General features: G+C 34.8%; 1 protein-coding gene across 3 annotated transcripts in view; it reads right to left on the minus strand.

Moving 5' to 3' along the window:
- Positions 1-14,090, minus strand: part of LOC106466495 (probable E3 ubiquitin-protein ligase HECTD2) — a 107,961-nt gene that overhangs the window by 41,289 nt on the left and 52,582 nt on the right. For all 3 annotated transcript variants that reach the window (XM_022394519.1, XM_022394520.1, XM_013926786.2), the window contains 4 exons: positions 5,640-5,704; positions 5,313-5,358; positions 3,995-4,104; positions 2,137-2,288 (listed from right to left, as the gene is read on the minus strand). In XM_022394519.1, the coding sequence (XP_022250227.1) occupies positions 2,137-2,288; positions 3,995-4,104; positions 5,313-5,358; positions 5,640-5,704 (373 nt within the window). The remainder of the gene's footprint in view (positions 1-2,136; positions 2,289-3,994; positions 4,105-5,312; positions 5,359-5,639; positions 5,705-14,090) is intronic.

The raw sequence follows: 14,090 nt of genomic DNA on the forward strand, positions 1-14,090 counted from the left end.
CAATCAGTAATAACTCACCGAAATGACTCACCAAAGCGCAAGTTTGCTTATAACAACTAATACATTACCATTCGAAACTCACGTGAAACAACAAGCACAGAAACAAAACTTTGCCCAACTTCTTTCGAACAGATATATATGTGTTTTTTGTCAATGTTCAAGAAAATCCATTCAGTAAATCGTAAAAACCACCCAAATTCCGTTTGTTCCCCATTATTGGGTTCAGGTACATAATTTCCGCAAATTTGGACGTTAAATATTTATTTTTAACATGCCTGGTGTGTTTATGATAGTTTTTCATGTATATCTGTGGATCTAATCCTGAGAAATCCCTAAAATTCCTTGCTTCCCTGTGGATAATTTAAATTTGAAAAGTTCCAAAATCTGAGTTTACATTACTGTTTTCAATAGTTCCTTAAATTTTAAAGCTAATTTTCAAGTAAATTGTTTCAGTCAACCCCGAGAGCCTCCAAAAAACATTTGACTCCTCCTTTTTTGGCCCCCTCATCACTTATTTTTTTAAGAATTGTTTTATTGTTTGTATTTTATGTTAGGTGAATTATAGTTTCAGATACAGTGTGTTGTGACCCACAAATGTCTGTAGACGTTAGGTGAATGGGAGTTTTAGATGCTGTGTTATGACCTCACAATTGGCTGTAGACGGTGGGCGAATGATAGTTTTAAATGATATGTGTTGTGAACCCCACAAGTGGTTGTAGACGGTGGGTGAATGATAGTTTTAGGTGCTGTATGTTGAAACCCAGAAATGGCTGTAGACGGTGAGTGAATGATAGTTTTAGGTGCTGTATGTTGAAACCCAGAAATGGCTGTAGACGGTGAGTGAATGGTAGTTTTAGATGCAGTGTGTTGTGACTCACAAACGTCTTTAGACTTTAGGTGAATGGTAGTTTTAGGTGCTGTGTGTTGAGAACCCCACAAGTGGTTGTAGACGGTGGGTGAATGATAGTTTTAAATGCTGTGTGTTGAGAACCCCACAAGTGGTTGTAGACGGTGGGCGAATGATAGTTTTAAATGCTGTGTGTTGAGAACCCCACAAGTGGTTGTAGACGGTGGGTGAATGATAGTTTTAAATGCTTATTTTATGCACCCCACCAGTCGTTGTAGACGGTGGGCGAATGATAGTTTTAGAAGCTGGATGTTGTAGTTATAAACGTAAATATATGGAATATTTTATTTATTGGATTATCTTTGTTACGAGAACACTTATCCGTGTTGTAAGCAGTGATTTATGTGTTTAATACTTATCAGGGGCGGGGGTTACTTAAAGTTTAGCGTGATAAGCTGCGGATCGTATGTTCCAAGTTTCGAGACGTGATGCTGCTGAACACGCCTCATTTTCAGTCGTGGGGACTTTATATGAACGTAGCAGTCAATCCTGTTACTTAGTACTACTGTGTGGCTGTCTTCCTGTTGATCATTAACTCCGAATTAGGTGCGGCTACGCCTGAATCCCAGTGTAACGTAGTAACTTGATTTCTGGAAGTAGTCACACATACAAGAGACGGTCTAGTTATTATGTTCGTTGTAACGTAGTAAATTAATTGTTGGGATTAGCTACAGATGCAAAAAATACATTGCAATGTAACAAGTTGATTGTTCGATCAATCGTATTAATGGCTATATGTGACGATAAGAAAATATTGAAATTAACTTTCATGGACAAGTTTTCCATTGCTTTTATCTTCAAAGATCATTTAGCAATAGCATAAAATGTAACATATACTAAAACGAGCTTTTAATAGTTTAACTTTTCAGATATAATAGCCAACTCTTTTCAGTTAGATTCACTTATAGGATTAGTAACCTAGATATACAGTTTTTGCTAATACCTCTTTTATACAAAATAGAAACGATAAATATTTTAAAATGTAATTCCTCGTGTCTCGAAGACCGCTTTGTGTTTCATGTTAAGTTCTTTTGGAAAACATAAAATCTAATACGTGCAGATATTAGTGGGTTAATAGGGGTAATGTAGAATATGTTCTAATTCTGTATATCGTTTTGTGCTGTAAATTTCGAACAACTTTCTTTCGATAATGTGGTATATAATCTTTGAGCTCTATAGCTAAGTGTTAATTTTGAAATCTTATGCTTCACCAAATTCAGAACGCTTACTGATCAAGGCTAAAATTCTTGTAGCACAAGGTATCCACCATCTGCTTTTGCTGATCGACGGCAACTTGTGTCCGTTCGCGGGAGGAAACTCGCGGATCGTGATGAACTGAAGAAGCCTCTTGACAAGATAGCGGAATCGTTCAGCGTCTAACCTGTAATGGAACTCTAGTTGTATATCTTTATAATCAAAAACTATCTCTTAAAAGTAATTTTTTCCAATTATTTCGTAAACTACTTGACTACGGCAGCAAACAAAGCTGTTAGCGTGTACAGATACACATTTAGGAACTGAAGTGCAATAGGTAATTAAGTTATGTTTTCAAACTAGATAAAACAACCACACGGAATAATGTTCCACCTTGTGCAGGTATTTAGTATAGACTTAAATGTCATACGTAATATTTCTTCAATTCAGTTTACAATATCTAGTATTGTTGACTATATTATTTTTATTCAGTTTACAATATCTAGTATTGTTGACTATATTATTTTTATTCAGTTTACAATAAAAAATAATATAATCAACAATACTAGATATTGTAAACTGAATAAAAATAATATAGTCAATAATACTAGATATTGTAAACTGAATAAAAATAATATAGTCAATAATTCTAGATATTGTAAACTGAATAAAAATAATATAGTCAACAATACTAGATATTGTAAACTAAATAAAAATAATATAGTCAACAATACTAGATATTGTAAACTGAATAAAGATAATATAGTCAACAATACTAGATATCGTAAACTGAATAAAAATAATATAGTCAATAATACTAGACATTGTAAACTGAGTAAAGATAATATAGTCAACAATACTAGGTATTATAAACTGAATAAAAATAATATAGTCAATAATACTACATATTGTAAACTGAATAAAAATAATATAGTTAATAATACTACATATTGTAAAATGGGTAAAAAATACTTCAGGTGATAATGTTACACATAATAAGCTATCAGTAAAAGAACGATATTATTCACTATTTACTTAACTAACGCGTAATAACATACGGCATTGCAACATTATTCAACATTTACTTAATTAACATGTATTAACATAAAACATTAGAACATTGTCCAAGGGTTAATAAAGTACAACGTTAGAACGTTACATAGTGTTAACTAACTACCGTTTATTAATAAAGTACAACGTCAGAAAATTATTCAGTGTTTACTAACTACCGTTTATTAATAAAGTACAACGTCAGAAAATTATTCAGTGTTTACTAGTCCCCAGTGGCACAGCTGCGGACTTACAACGCTAGAAACCGGGTTTCGGTATCCGTGGTGGGCAAAGCACAGATAGCCCATGATATAGCTTTGTGCTTAACTTCAAACAACAACAGTGTTTATTAACTAACATTAAATAAGATACAACATTAGAACATTATTTATCCTATAAGTATATATATACAAACACACATAACACGGAAAAATTGCATATAAGATAAAAAAAAATAGACTAGACACAAAATAAGAAATCCGATAACTTCAAATAATAGCAATCTTGTTTTAAGAGCAGAGCTATTATAGCCGGTCTTTGTGTTCATCGGGTACAACTTGATGAAGATCTTAACACAATCCCCAAATGTTATCCATCGCTATAAAATTCATGCAAGCATAATCAGTAAAAGAATCAACTTGAATATTTGGATGTTCTTCTCAATTGTTAAACTTTTCATTGAGAAAAGTGGACTTAAAAACGAAGACAGAAATATTTTATTTTGCCCCGAAGAAAATTATACTTAAAAGGCTGTAAAAATCTAAAGGTTAAAATTGGCTGGAAACTTATGCATAGCTATCATCAACTTCATATTTAGGAGTGTGAAGTAGGAGAAATACCTACTTTGTGAACCATCGAATCAAAAGCTGATGATCTGCGCTTGTTAGACCTATTATCCGTTTCAACAGGTGCGCCAATACATTGTAGGACGATTGGCTGGCGAAGATGGGATTCTAGGAAAAACAATAAAGAAGCTTGGGTTAAAGATATCAATAATCAAATAGAACATTAGAACACTATCCACTGTTTACCTGACTAAAGTGTAGTAACAAACATGAAGCCTTTGAAGAGAGCATTGAGGAGGAAAAACAATAAAGAAGCTTGGGTTAAAGATATCAATAATCAAATAGAACATTAGAACACTATCCACTGTTTACCTGACTAAAGTGTAGCAACAAACATGAAGCCTTTGAAAAGAGCATTGAGGAGGAAAAACAATAAAGAAGCTTGGGTTAAAGATATAAATAATCAAATAGAACATTAGAACACTATCCACTGTTTACCTGACTAAAGTGTAGTAACAAACATGAAGCCTTTGAAGAGAGCATTGAGGAGGAAAAACAATAAAGAAGCTTGGGTTAAAGATATAAATAATCAAATAGAACATTAGAACACTATCCACTGTTTACCTGACTAAAGTGTAGTAACAGACATGAAGCCTTTGAAGAGAGCATTGAGGAGGAAAACATTAACAAACTGGAAAGTTGATGTATCTGTGTTATTATAAGAAATTGATATATTTGTTATTGATTGCTTATATCAGCGCGGTCCAACTGTCGACTCGCCTATCCGGTCTCACGAGTTAGTTCATCCGGTTCATCTATATTTAGTACGTGTTCAATGTCAAGTTTGTACATTCAAAAATTCATTATCAAATATATCTCAATATAATAAGTCATTTAGATAATCAATTATTGCCCTCCAATGTTTCCATCCCCTACAGTCTTCTTTAGCTAAAACGTTTGACTACCCTGGCTTTTATTAAACTAACTTTTTATTACAATTCATGCTTCACACGTTGAAATATGCACTAAGAAATTTTCTCTAACAGGACGAAAGGAAGATAACCAATGAAAAGTTCTGAACGCCCTCTTCAGTTCGTGATATAATTTTTATTTGGTGGAAACAGAACAGTACTTCCAAAGTCAAAATGTCGATTGCTATCTTTTAAAACTCTACCTACTTGTTTTATTGTATTTTACTTAAAATTATACATCTATTTCATGTTTCAAGCATAAAGAGAATAACAAAATAAATCAATATAAATAAATAAGGCCAGGAATAAAATCTTTGTTGAGTAAACGACAAACACCGTGCAGATAATCCTTGTTAAATCACATATTATAAACATAATCACATCTTAAACAGAGAAAGTGACAACCTGTATTAAAATGTAAAACGCTCTGGTGTCATCTTTTGTCATCAACCTGAAAATAAGAAATATTCCAGTAAGAAATCTACCATTTATATAAAACTCTCCAAGAAGCTTAGATTATAATTGTACAAAAATATTCACTTATAAGCTTGGACATGTAACCAATTCACAAACTAAACTACTACATAAGCCTAATGGAAATATAAAATGCGAATAAAAGTTAAATTTAAATCTTATTCAGGTAATGACGTGAAAAAAGAACTAAACTGTGTTTTTCTAACAAAAGTTTTAAAAATCAGTTCTTACGTTACTAGGAGTTAGGTGCTATCTCACCTCTCATCCTTGTTGGTCAAAGCTGTGATCAATCCTTTAAGTACAGTTTTACTAACAAAAGACGGCTACAGGAATAGAGAAAAAAACAACGTTAGTAAGATTATTAAAGGTTGCAAAAATGTTTTTACTTATTGGTCTGGGGTGTTTTATATTGCAAATGTTAATTTTTGAATAGCACAGATTTTTTAGGGGCAGCTGAATTGATGCAAACTTTCAGGACACAGTTCAAAGAGTACAATGATATAGCTTTGTAAGCGTGACTTAAACCTTTGACTGTGTAGTCTAGAAGATACGAGGTATTTTCCTGAGTATAAAAAGTGAATAACCCAAACTAGCAACGATTTCGCTAGAAAGTTAAGTAAACTGTTCCCATTTATAAAGATATCGCACCTATAGACTTTAGAAGAACAGTTTTTCAAAAAAAATGTAATATTATTACAACAAAGGGCAATTCATTGGACATTCAATAACAATTCGGTAAATCCAAGAATTTTACCCTAACTGACACAATGAATCAACTTATAAAGAGAAGGACGCCATTATTGTTAGTGATGAGCTAACAATTGACGGATGAAGTTCATTGAACTTTCATGAGAACAAAGTGAAATAAAGATATGTTTGAAAATTTTATAAACAAACACATTAAAAAAATACTATTTTTCTTTGCAATTTCTATGAAAGTAGGCTTCAGTGAATTTTCAAAAGTTACTAATCTTGTAAATATTCACAAATCATCTCCAGTCTGCTCTGCAATTTTTTTGAAGCATATTAAGCTTCAAAAATTACTAATATTTCTTGTAGTATTCCAAAGACTTCTCCAGGTGGGCCTAGAATTTTTTCACCATGAAATCTGCAACGTTGTCACCAACAAATAAAAACCAAAATCTGTCCACAAAAACACCAAATATCGACCACACTGCCTTCAAAGAAGAAATTCTACCTGCAAATTTTTATAACTCTTCTACTTGTTCGCAAACACAAACTCAAAATATACAGCACTAAACTATAAACTAATTGGCTTACAGCAACAGAAAGGCTTTACTGACTAATAAATTTCGCTCGCTAAGTCTAGCCTAATTTGTTTCTTATATCTCGCTCAAACTGTACTACAGTGTTAGAGAATATTCCAGAAAGTAAGCTACGTTCTCATCATGTGACGTCAAGCATCCCTCTAGCTAAATAATAATGCCAACATTTACATTAACACACATTCTACAGCAAGATGCTTCAGAGAAGTTACAGAGCAGGCTTAACAGCTTTATGAAGTATACAAGAAAGATTATTGACGCTTGAAGTTTAATACGCTGATTCAGGAAAGTTGCGGAGTAGACTTAAAAGCTTTGGGAAGTCAAAAAGAAAGATTAGTTACGCTCAAAATGTAATACGCTTCAAAGAAAATGCAGAGCAGATTGGAGATTTTGGAAGTCTACAAGAATATTAGTAACGTTTGTGGTGTTTCCAGGTTCAAGAGTAGTGTCCGGTAAGAATAAGGTTCCATGGAAATGTTATTAGACAGTGTGAATCCATTTAATTTCTTGACTCCAACCGAGCCCACTGACAAAGAAAGGGTTTGTGCAAAATAAATCAACAACAATTTTTATTTACAAAAACAGGCGTTGTACGAGCACAGTACACTGAGACGAAACTAGGGTAGGTGTCTTTGTGGAGTGTGTTAAACAAGTGAGATAAGAATCATTAACGTTTCTCTCATAGTCTAGTGTGAACCCCCCTACCGTAAAGTAGATTAAAAGTTAAATCTAAAAGAAAAACAAACCTACTGTTGAAATAAGACATATGTTAAGTATAAGATTCTCTAAAAGAAAAGAGATAATTAAAGCACTCAAAAGTTCTAAGTGTTTCTGTGCTTGTTTGCATTTCGTGTAACACCACTCGAGGGCTGTCTGCACTAGCCATCCCTAATTTTAAAGTGACAGGCTAGAGGTAAGGCAGATAGTTAACATCACCCATCGCCAACTCGTGGGCTTTTTTTTATGAGCGAATAGTGGGATTGACCATCGTATTATAACGCCTCTACAGCTAAAAGGGCGGGCATAGTCAGTGGTACGTTTCAATCTCGTAACCCACAGAGTGCGAGTGAAACGCCCAAACAACCAGGCTATGCATGGTTTAAAAAGCTTTATCTGAATTCTGGTTAATAGAGTAGAGACTGGGTTAAAGTACTAAATACAATAAGAATAACAAAGCCAGGTTGCTCACACCATGCTCCTTCTACACGTGACCTAGATCCACATACGCTAAAGCATAGGTGCATGGAAACTCCAGGCTATTGCAGAAAAAAGGCTGTCTATCTAAGGACATCTCAGTGTGGTAACAGCCACCTTCAAGTAAAAGAACGCACACTCGAGGTTAATTAACGGATCCAGGTACCATGTGCAGCTACAGAAAAAGCCATGTTTTTTACTTGAGCGATTCTATGCATCCAAACTGAACTGAAATAATAAAAAAAATTGGAAAATTATATATTAATTAAGGGGGTATCTAACACTAACACGTGATAATATATAGTTCTTTCTCAACCTTTATTTCCAGGCTAACCCAGCGGGCCCTAATTGTAAAACTACAAACAAACCAAACACAAGAAATCGAAATCACTTACCCCTGTTCCAGCAAAAGAACTTGCCTAACAGTACTAAAATGTATCGACACAGAGGAAAACTTTATAAAAACAATAAAACAAAACACATCGCAGAAATAACCTAAGTCCTTCAGGAAGGAGTTATCTAACACACTGTGCAGTAAAAACAAAATCACACCAAATCCCTTCAACAAAGAAATATGTACACAACAAAATACCCTTTAAAAAAGATAACCTATCCCTTTTAGGGGGTAGTCAAATATAAATATTTATAAAACAAACAAAGAAAACAGACATGAAACAGATTAACCCTAAAAACAAGCATGAAAATAACCCTCACAACAAGATACATTCCTATAATAACGTACTGTAAGCAAAAAAATATTCTCATATATATAACACACAACAAATTAAAATACACACGCACGCACACACACACATATATATACTATACAAAACCAAAGAAAGTCCTTAAGACTAATTACACTACTAAATCATACATAGATATACCATACAATAATAAATTAAATTTGAAAATATACACATAAAATCTTAACTTACTATAATGCAAATTATAGGGAAGCCAGAAATACTTACCTATAACAGCCCAACAGTCCTCTACTGAAGCCATGGACTTTCAGCAGATCATAGTGGTTTAGTGGATAATCTCTCTGACTCTAGCAATAACCTTCTGAGTTTGAACAAGACCCTCTCAAAGGTAATGCACTTCTTCCTCCAGCTATTTGGTAGCTGTCCTTTGTAATTAAGAGGAAGATTACTTGTTGAATCACAGAGTGGCCAGGCTTCCGTCCAGCAGACTGCTTGCTCTTGTAAGTGACACTTTAAAATCGTGAACTGCTTCAACATGAACCATTTTCTTATCCTGGCAGAGCCTGGTGGTGAGCTTCTACTTCTCAGACCTTATCTCCATAGCTTGAAAGGAACTACTGAATTTCTTGTGCTGATGCTGGTGGTTGCAGTCTCAGTTGTTTCAGCAAAAACCAGTGTACTAGTGGTGGTTGTTGTGGTAGTTACCATACTTACTACTGAATGACTTTCCTATTTCATACATCTGCACTCTAATCGTAGCTCTGACTAGGCCCTGCCAAGTCAAGAGATTGTGGTGGTCCCACCAAAGATGAGCACCCATTGTATTCTAATGACTTTTCCACAAAGCAACTTTTGCGAGATTCTTTACCCCTTGAGGCAATGAATCTACTATCACCAAGGTGGGCTTGAAGGCTGGCTTGCTTAGTGTTGATGGTTCATCTAAACCCTTACTCCTCTGTTTTGCCATTGGGATAACTATTGATGAGATGGCAGGTGTTGACTTCTGATGTTACAGAGTTTGTAGGGTTAACCTATTGGTGGATTCTTCCAGAGTCTGTATGTCAGTAATTTAGTAATACATCTTTATCCATTGGCTCTTATAACTTAAACATAAGGCTGGCCCCTGGAGTGGTTCAAAATATCCGAAAAAATTAAATATAAGTCCTCATTACGAGATCTTTCCATTTTTGTAGTGCACGATACAGGTTCTTGGCAGCATCTGATAGAGTGTAGTCCACATCTGGTTAGTTGATAAAATAGCCAGACAGATTAAGAATTTGATTTTAAGTTGTAAGAGTCAGGATTGAAAATGTAAGTTCAAATTAACTCTGATTGGTCAGAAAAATTTGGTAAAGAATGTAGAAAAAAATACTCTGCCCTAAAAATGTGAAAAGTGCAAAAATAATCTTTGGTGGTCAAGCTCTGTGTTTACAAGCATATGTGTGCTCATGCTAAACCTGCTTATAGAACATGATCTATATTTTTGCAGATAGTTTGGTAAATGCAAGCATCATTGGGTTTTGAGTTTGACCCAGTTATGTAACTGTGCTCTCTGAGGTCATCATGGCCATAATGGCATTCCACAGCTACCCTGAAGACCCACCACATTCCCTCTGCTAATATCTGGTTGTTATACAAAAGAGAGCCTAGGTCCAGTAGGAGAGAAATGGGGAGGCATCCTCTGTTCTCGAGCTTAAGTCATATTTGTAGCTGTGCTATATAATCAAATAAAACATTTGATATACCATGTTTACATTTTCTAAAGAATTTGCCATTGTTTGTGAATTTTACTTTCTGTAGTTAATTTCTCTTTAGTCACTCAAATTGAAGTTCAAACAAACTGAAAAAAGGTCGAACTGTGTTTTCCTGCAAGAGTGGTATGAGCCTAACCATTAATCTTATTCCTTTCCACAAATGTTTCAATGTCAAAAGCGAAACTTTCTCTGATTGCATTAATGAAAATAACAGGCCCACTATTTCTTCAAATAATGCTTTACAGACCAGTTAATTTAATAATTTGATGTCTTGACATCGGTATTAAATTCTTATGGAGCTCTTAAATGTTGCCTTCTGGTTGTATTCTCATTAATGGATTCATTGTGTGCAACACAACAATCACGAGTGACTTTATACACAGTTCGTAATTGTGTTCAACACTTCACATGTATATATACAGTTGTATATTCCCATATATATCTATTTCAAGCAGTTACAGATCATCATATACACTGGTAGCTTTTAAAATATCACCTCTTGCATGTGTGCTGTTACCATAAGAACTGAATTGTGCTACTTTCTTAACTATGCATTCATTGTTAGTTGGAATTTGATAACATACTATCTCCTGTGAATGATAGATCAATGCACACTCAAACCAACTATGACTAAATATCATTATCCTCAGTAAATGGGCATTTACTATGAGGAATAGCTCCAAGCATGGGCCATTGGAACACTTTATCACCTTACATAAGTAATTCCATTCATGCAAGTTGGCATCACAGAAAAATAAGTAAAATCAACCTCAATAGAATATAACTTATTCCACTAAAATTTACAATCATCCAATCAACCTTCTGTGCTGGTAAATAATGCAATTCTTTCACTGCACATAGAGGAAAAAAACATGTTTATGTTTATGCAAGAATTTTTCTGATATACCAGATAGACTGTTCTGAAAAGCTGTCAGAACAGTCTATATATGGGTGAGCAAACTTTTATGAAATGTTATACACCATTTTGAAATGGAAAATCATTCGACAACTCAGAAAAAAAATGTTATGAAGCCCTTTCAAGCATTGGTTCCTCGACAAAACAACCCTTTCAACTTGGCATTATTGAATCATATAACCCATCTAAGTTTCATATTTCATTCCCAAACAATACAATATGATGATGTCATACCCCTGAATTGTTGTGATCCAACGTATTATCATACTATCCAAATTTTTAAAGTTCACAAACCATTTCAAATAAGCATCAGCCAACCTGATGGTGAACTTCCTCCCACTCGTTGAGTCCAGACTGCTGTCCAATCCTCAACTAGCAACCTCATTTAGACTAGTAACCAAGCGTTTACTTTTGGAGGTGGTGCAAAAAAAACAATAACATTAACACTATTATTTATCACTGATTGTTCATAATTATAGAGCAACACTGTGACTTTGTCCCCATGGACAGATCATTATTTTTGTTAATGCTGCTTCCTTCCAAAAAAAAACAGTATGAATGTTGTGCATTTTCTTGACAGCTGCATTACTATGCCCTTAGTAAATTGGAGCACACTACTTGTGTAGATGGAGGTACTATGACTCTCCCCATAAGGTACACATGTCCATAAAGTATACTGTTCCTGAATCAGTCCTGACTGGCATTAGTCGGATTTCTCACCAAAACTTAGTTCACTTGTTGCAGATGTGTAGTTGACAAAGAATTTATGCAGTACATTCATCATGAGGATGTTAATGCCTGAACCAAGGTCTGCAATGACGACCTTCATTCTACTGCTCATGTGGTCTAGAAATGCTTCCATATCCTCATTTTTTACTTGAAACAGTCGGTACTTCGTGAAATCCATAATTACAGAATTGAAGAAAAATAATACAATGATTTTGCCAATAAAGTGTGTACCTGATAACGCCTTTACTGGCGAAACCATGGTCGTGAATAAATGATGTATTTGTGTGTAAGTAAATGTTTATTTGTCGTAATAGTGGCTTCATTCAGAGTGTCTGATACACAATGGTATTTACAAGGGTCATTTCCTGTCCTGTGTCCACCAGAAATACCATTATCCTATTGTATAACTTTAATGGAGGAACATACTTAGTACCACCCAACTCTGAAAGAGCTAGGTCGACCACCACACCCTTCAGCATAAAATATATGTTGTGTTCACCCAAGTTGATGACCAGATCCAAATCAGGCTACATTAGTTTACCAAAGCCTGAATTTTCTGCTACCCCTCAAGCACCTTTTGTGTAGTTTATCCGAATGGAGGGATCCTTCTATCTTGCTGCATCACAAGTTAAGAACAGTTTGCTTCAAAATGTTCAAGCAGCCTAAAACCATATGAAATTCTCTGGTCCTCCACACATTGTCCAGACAGTGATGTCCAGACAGAGACACTGGCTAAAGTTGCTGGAGCATAAACATTGTGGTAGGGCTTAGATAGCTTTGCCCATCCACTAGGATCCAGTCCTCGGGGCTACAGTATCAGGAGGTAAATGGCTGTTGGCCCATTCTCTGCAAGTCTCGAGGTTGATAAGAGGCATTGCTTAATTAGAGTGAACCATGCTGAGAGCTGTCATGAAAGCTACTGCTGCTTGATTCTTCTACTCTTGCAATGGACCTGAAGTAACCATCTCAAACCTCATCACCCCAGATACTACATCTTCTTTATCGACTTTAATCCGATCTAGTTTTGAAATTGTCCATTTGAATAATCATTCTCCAATAATTTCGATCCTCCATGTCCTATGGTGTTACAACTGTCTCTCTCGTGTCTTGATTATTCTATCTTTACATTTCAGTTTTTGACGTTCTCCATTCCATCTAGCCTTACTGGCATTCCATATATTCTTCTGACATGGTCACTTATTACCATGTACCCATTCCACCTTAATGTGCTTTTTATGTTATTTTATGTACCCAGCCCATTTTTTAATATCATCAGCCATTCTCCTATCCCTTAAGGATATTACCATCATTCAACATAACATTCTCATTTCCATCCTTTCCAGCAGACTTTCTTCTTTCCTTCTCAATGCTTATGTATTTACTACATACAACATAACTGACCTGACACTTTCTTATAAATCCTAATTTTCAGTTTCTTTAGTATTTTCTTGTCAGAAACATCTCCTAGAACACTCTTCCACTGCCGCTATTCACTCCTTACTCTCTCTCCTACTTCCAGGTTGCATCTATATGTGAGCCGAGGTATTTAAACTTATCTATTTGAGTTATCTCCCTAACCAGCTTATCTATTCTTCTGACCAATTGCCCTCATCCTTTACTTGTCATTGCCTTCACTTTTCTTGTATTTATATTAAGTCCACTTCTCTCCAACTGTTTTTGCCACAATCCATATCTCACCTATAGTTTCTCCTCGCTTTTTAGCTGTAATCACTAGACCATCAGCAAATAGCAATTCCCACAGTTCTCCTCTTCAGATACTTTCTGAAAGAACATACAATACTATTATAAAAGAAATGGGCTAAGAACTGACCATTGATGCAGTCTTACTTATACTTTGAATTCCTCAGTATCTCCTTGTTTTGTTGTTACCTGCGTCTTTACACCTTCATATATTCTGACATTTTCTTCTGGAACCCCTTTATCTTTTAAATATCAACAAACGATCTCCCTTGGTAGCCAGTTATACACATTCTCTAAGTCCACAAAACACCAGATTAAGATTAGGGTGACACTTGTGTAAGTTTTCACATAGTTGTATTAAAGAAATAAATCCACCATTTAAAAGTACATAATAGATACCTAAAAATGAGACGCTTCCCAATCTC

This window comes from Limulus polyphemus, unplaced genomic scaffold (assembly GCF_000517525.1).
Source record: "Limulus polyphemus unplaced genomic scaffold, Limulus_polyphemus-2.1.2 Scaffold2277, whole genome shotgun sequence".
NCBI classification, from domain to species: Eukaryota; Metazoa; Arthropoda; class Merostomata; order Xiphosura; family Limulidae; genus Limulus; species Limulus polyphemus.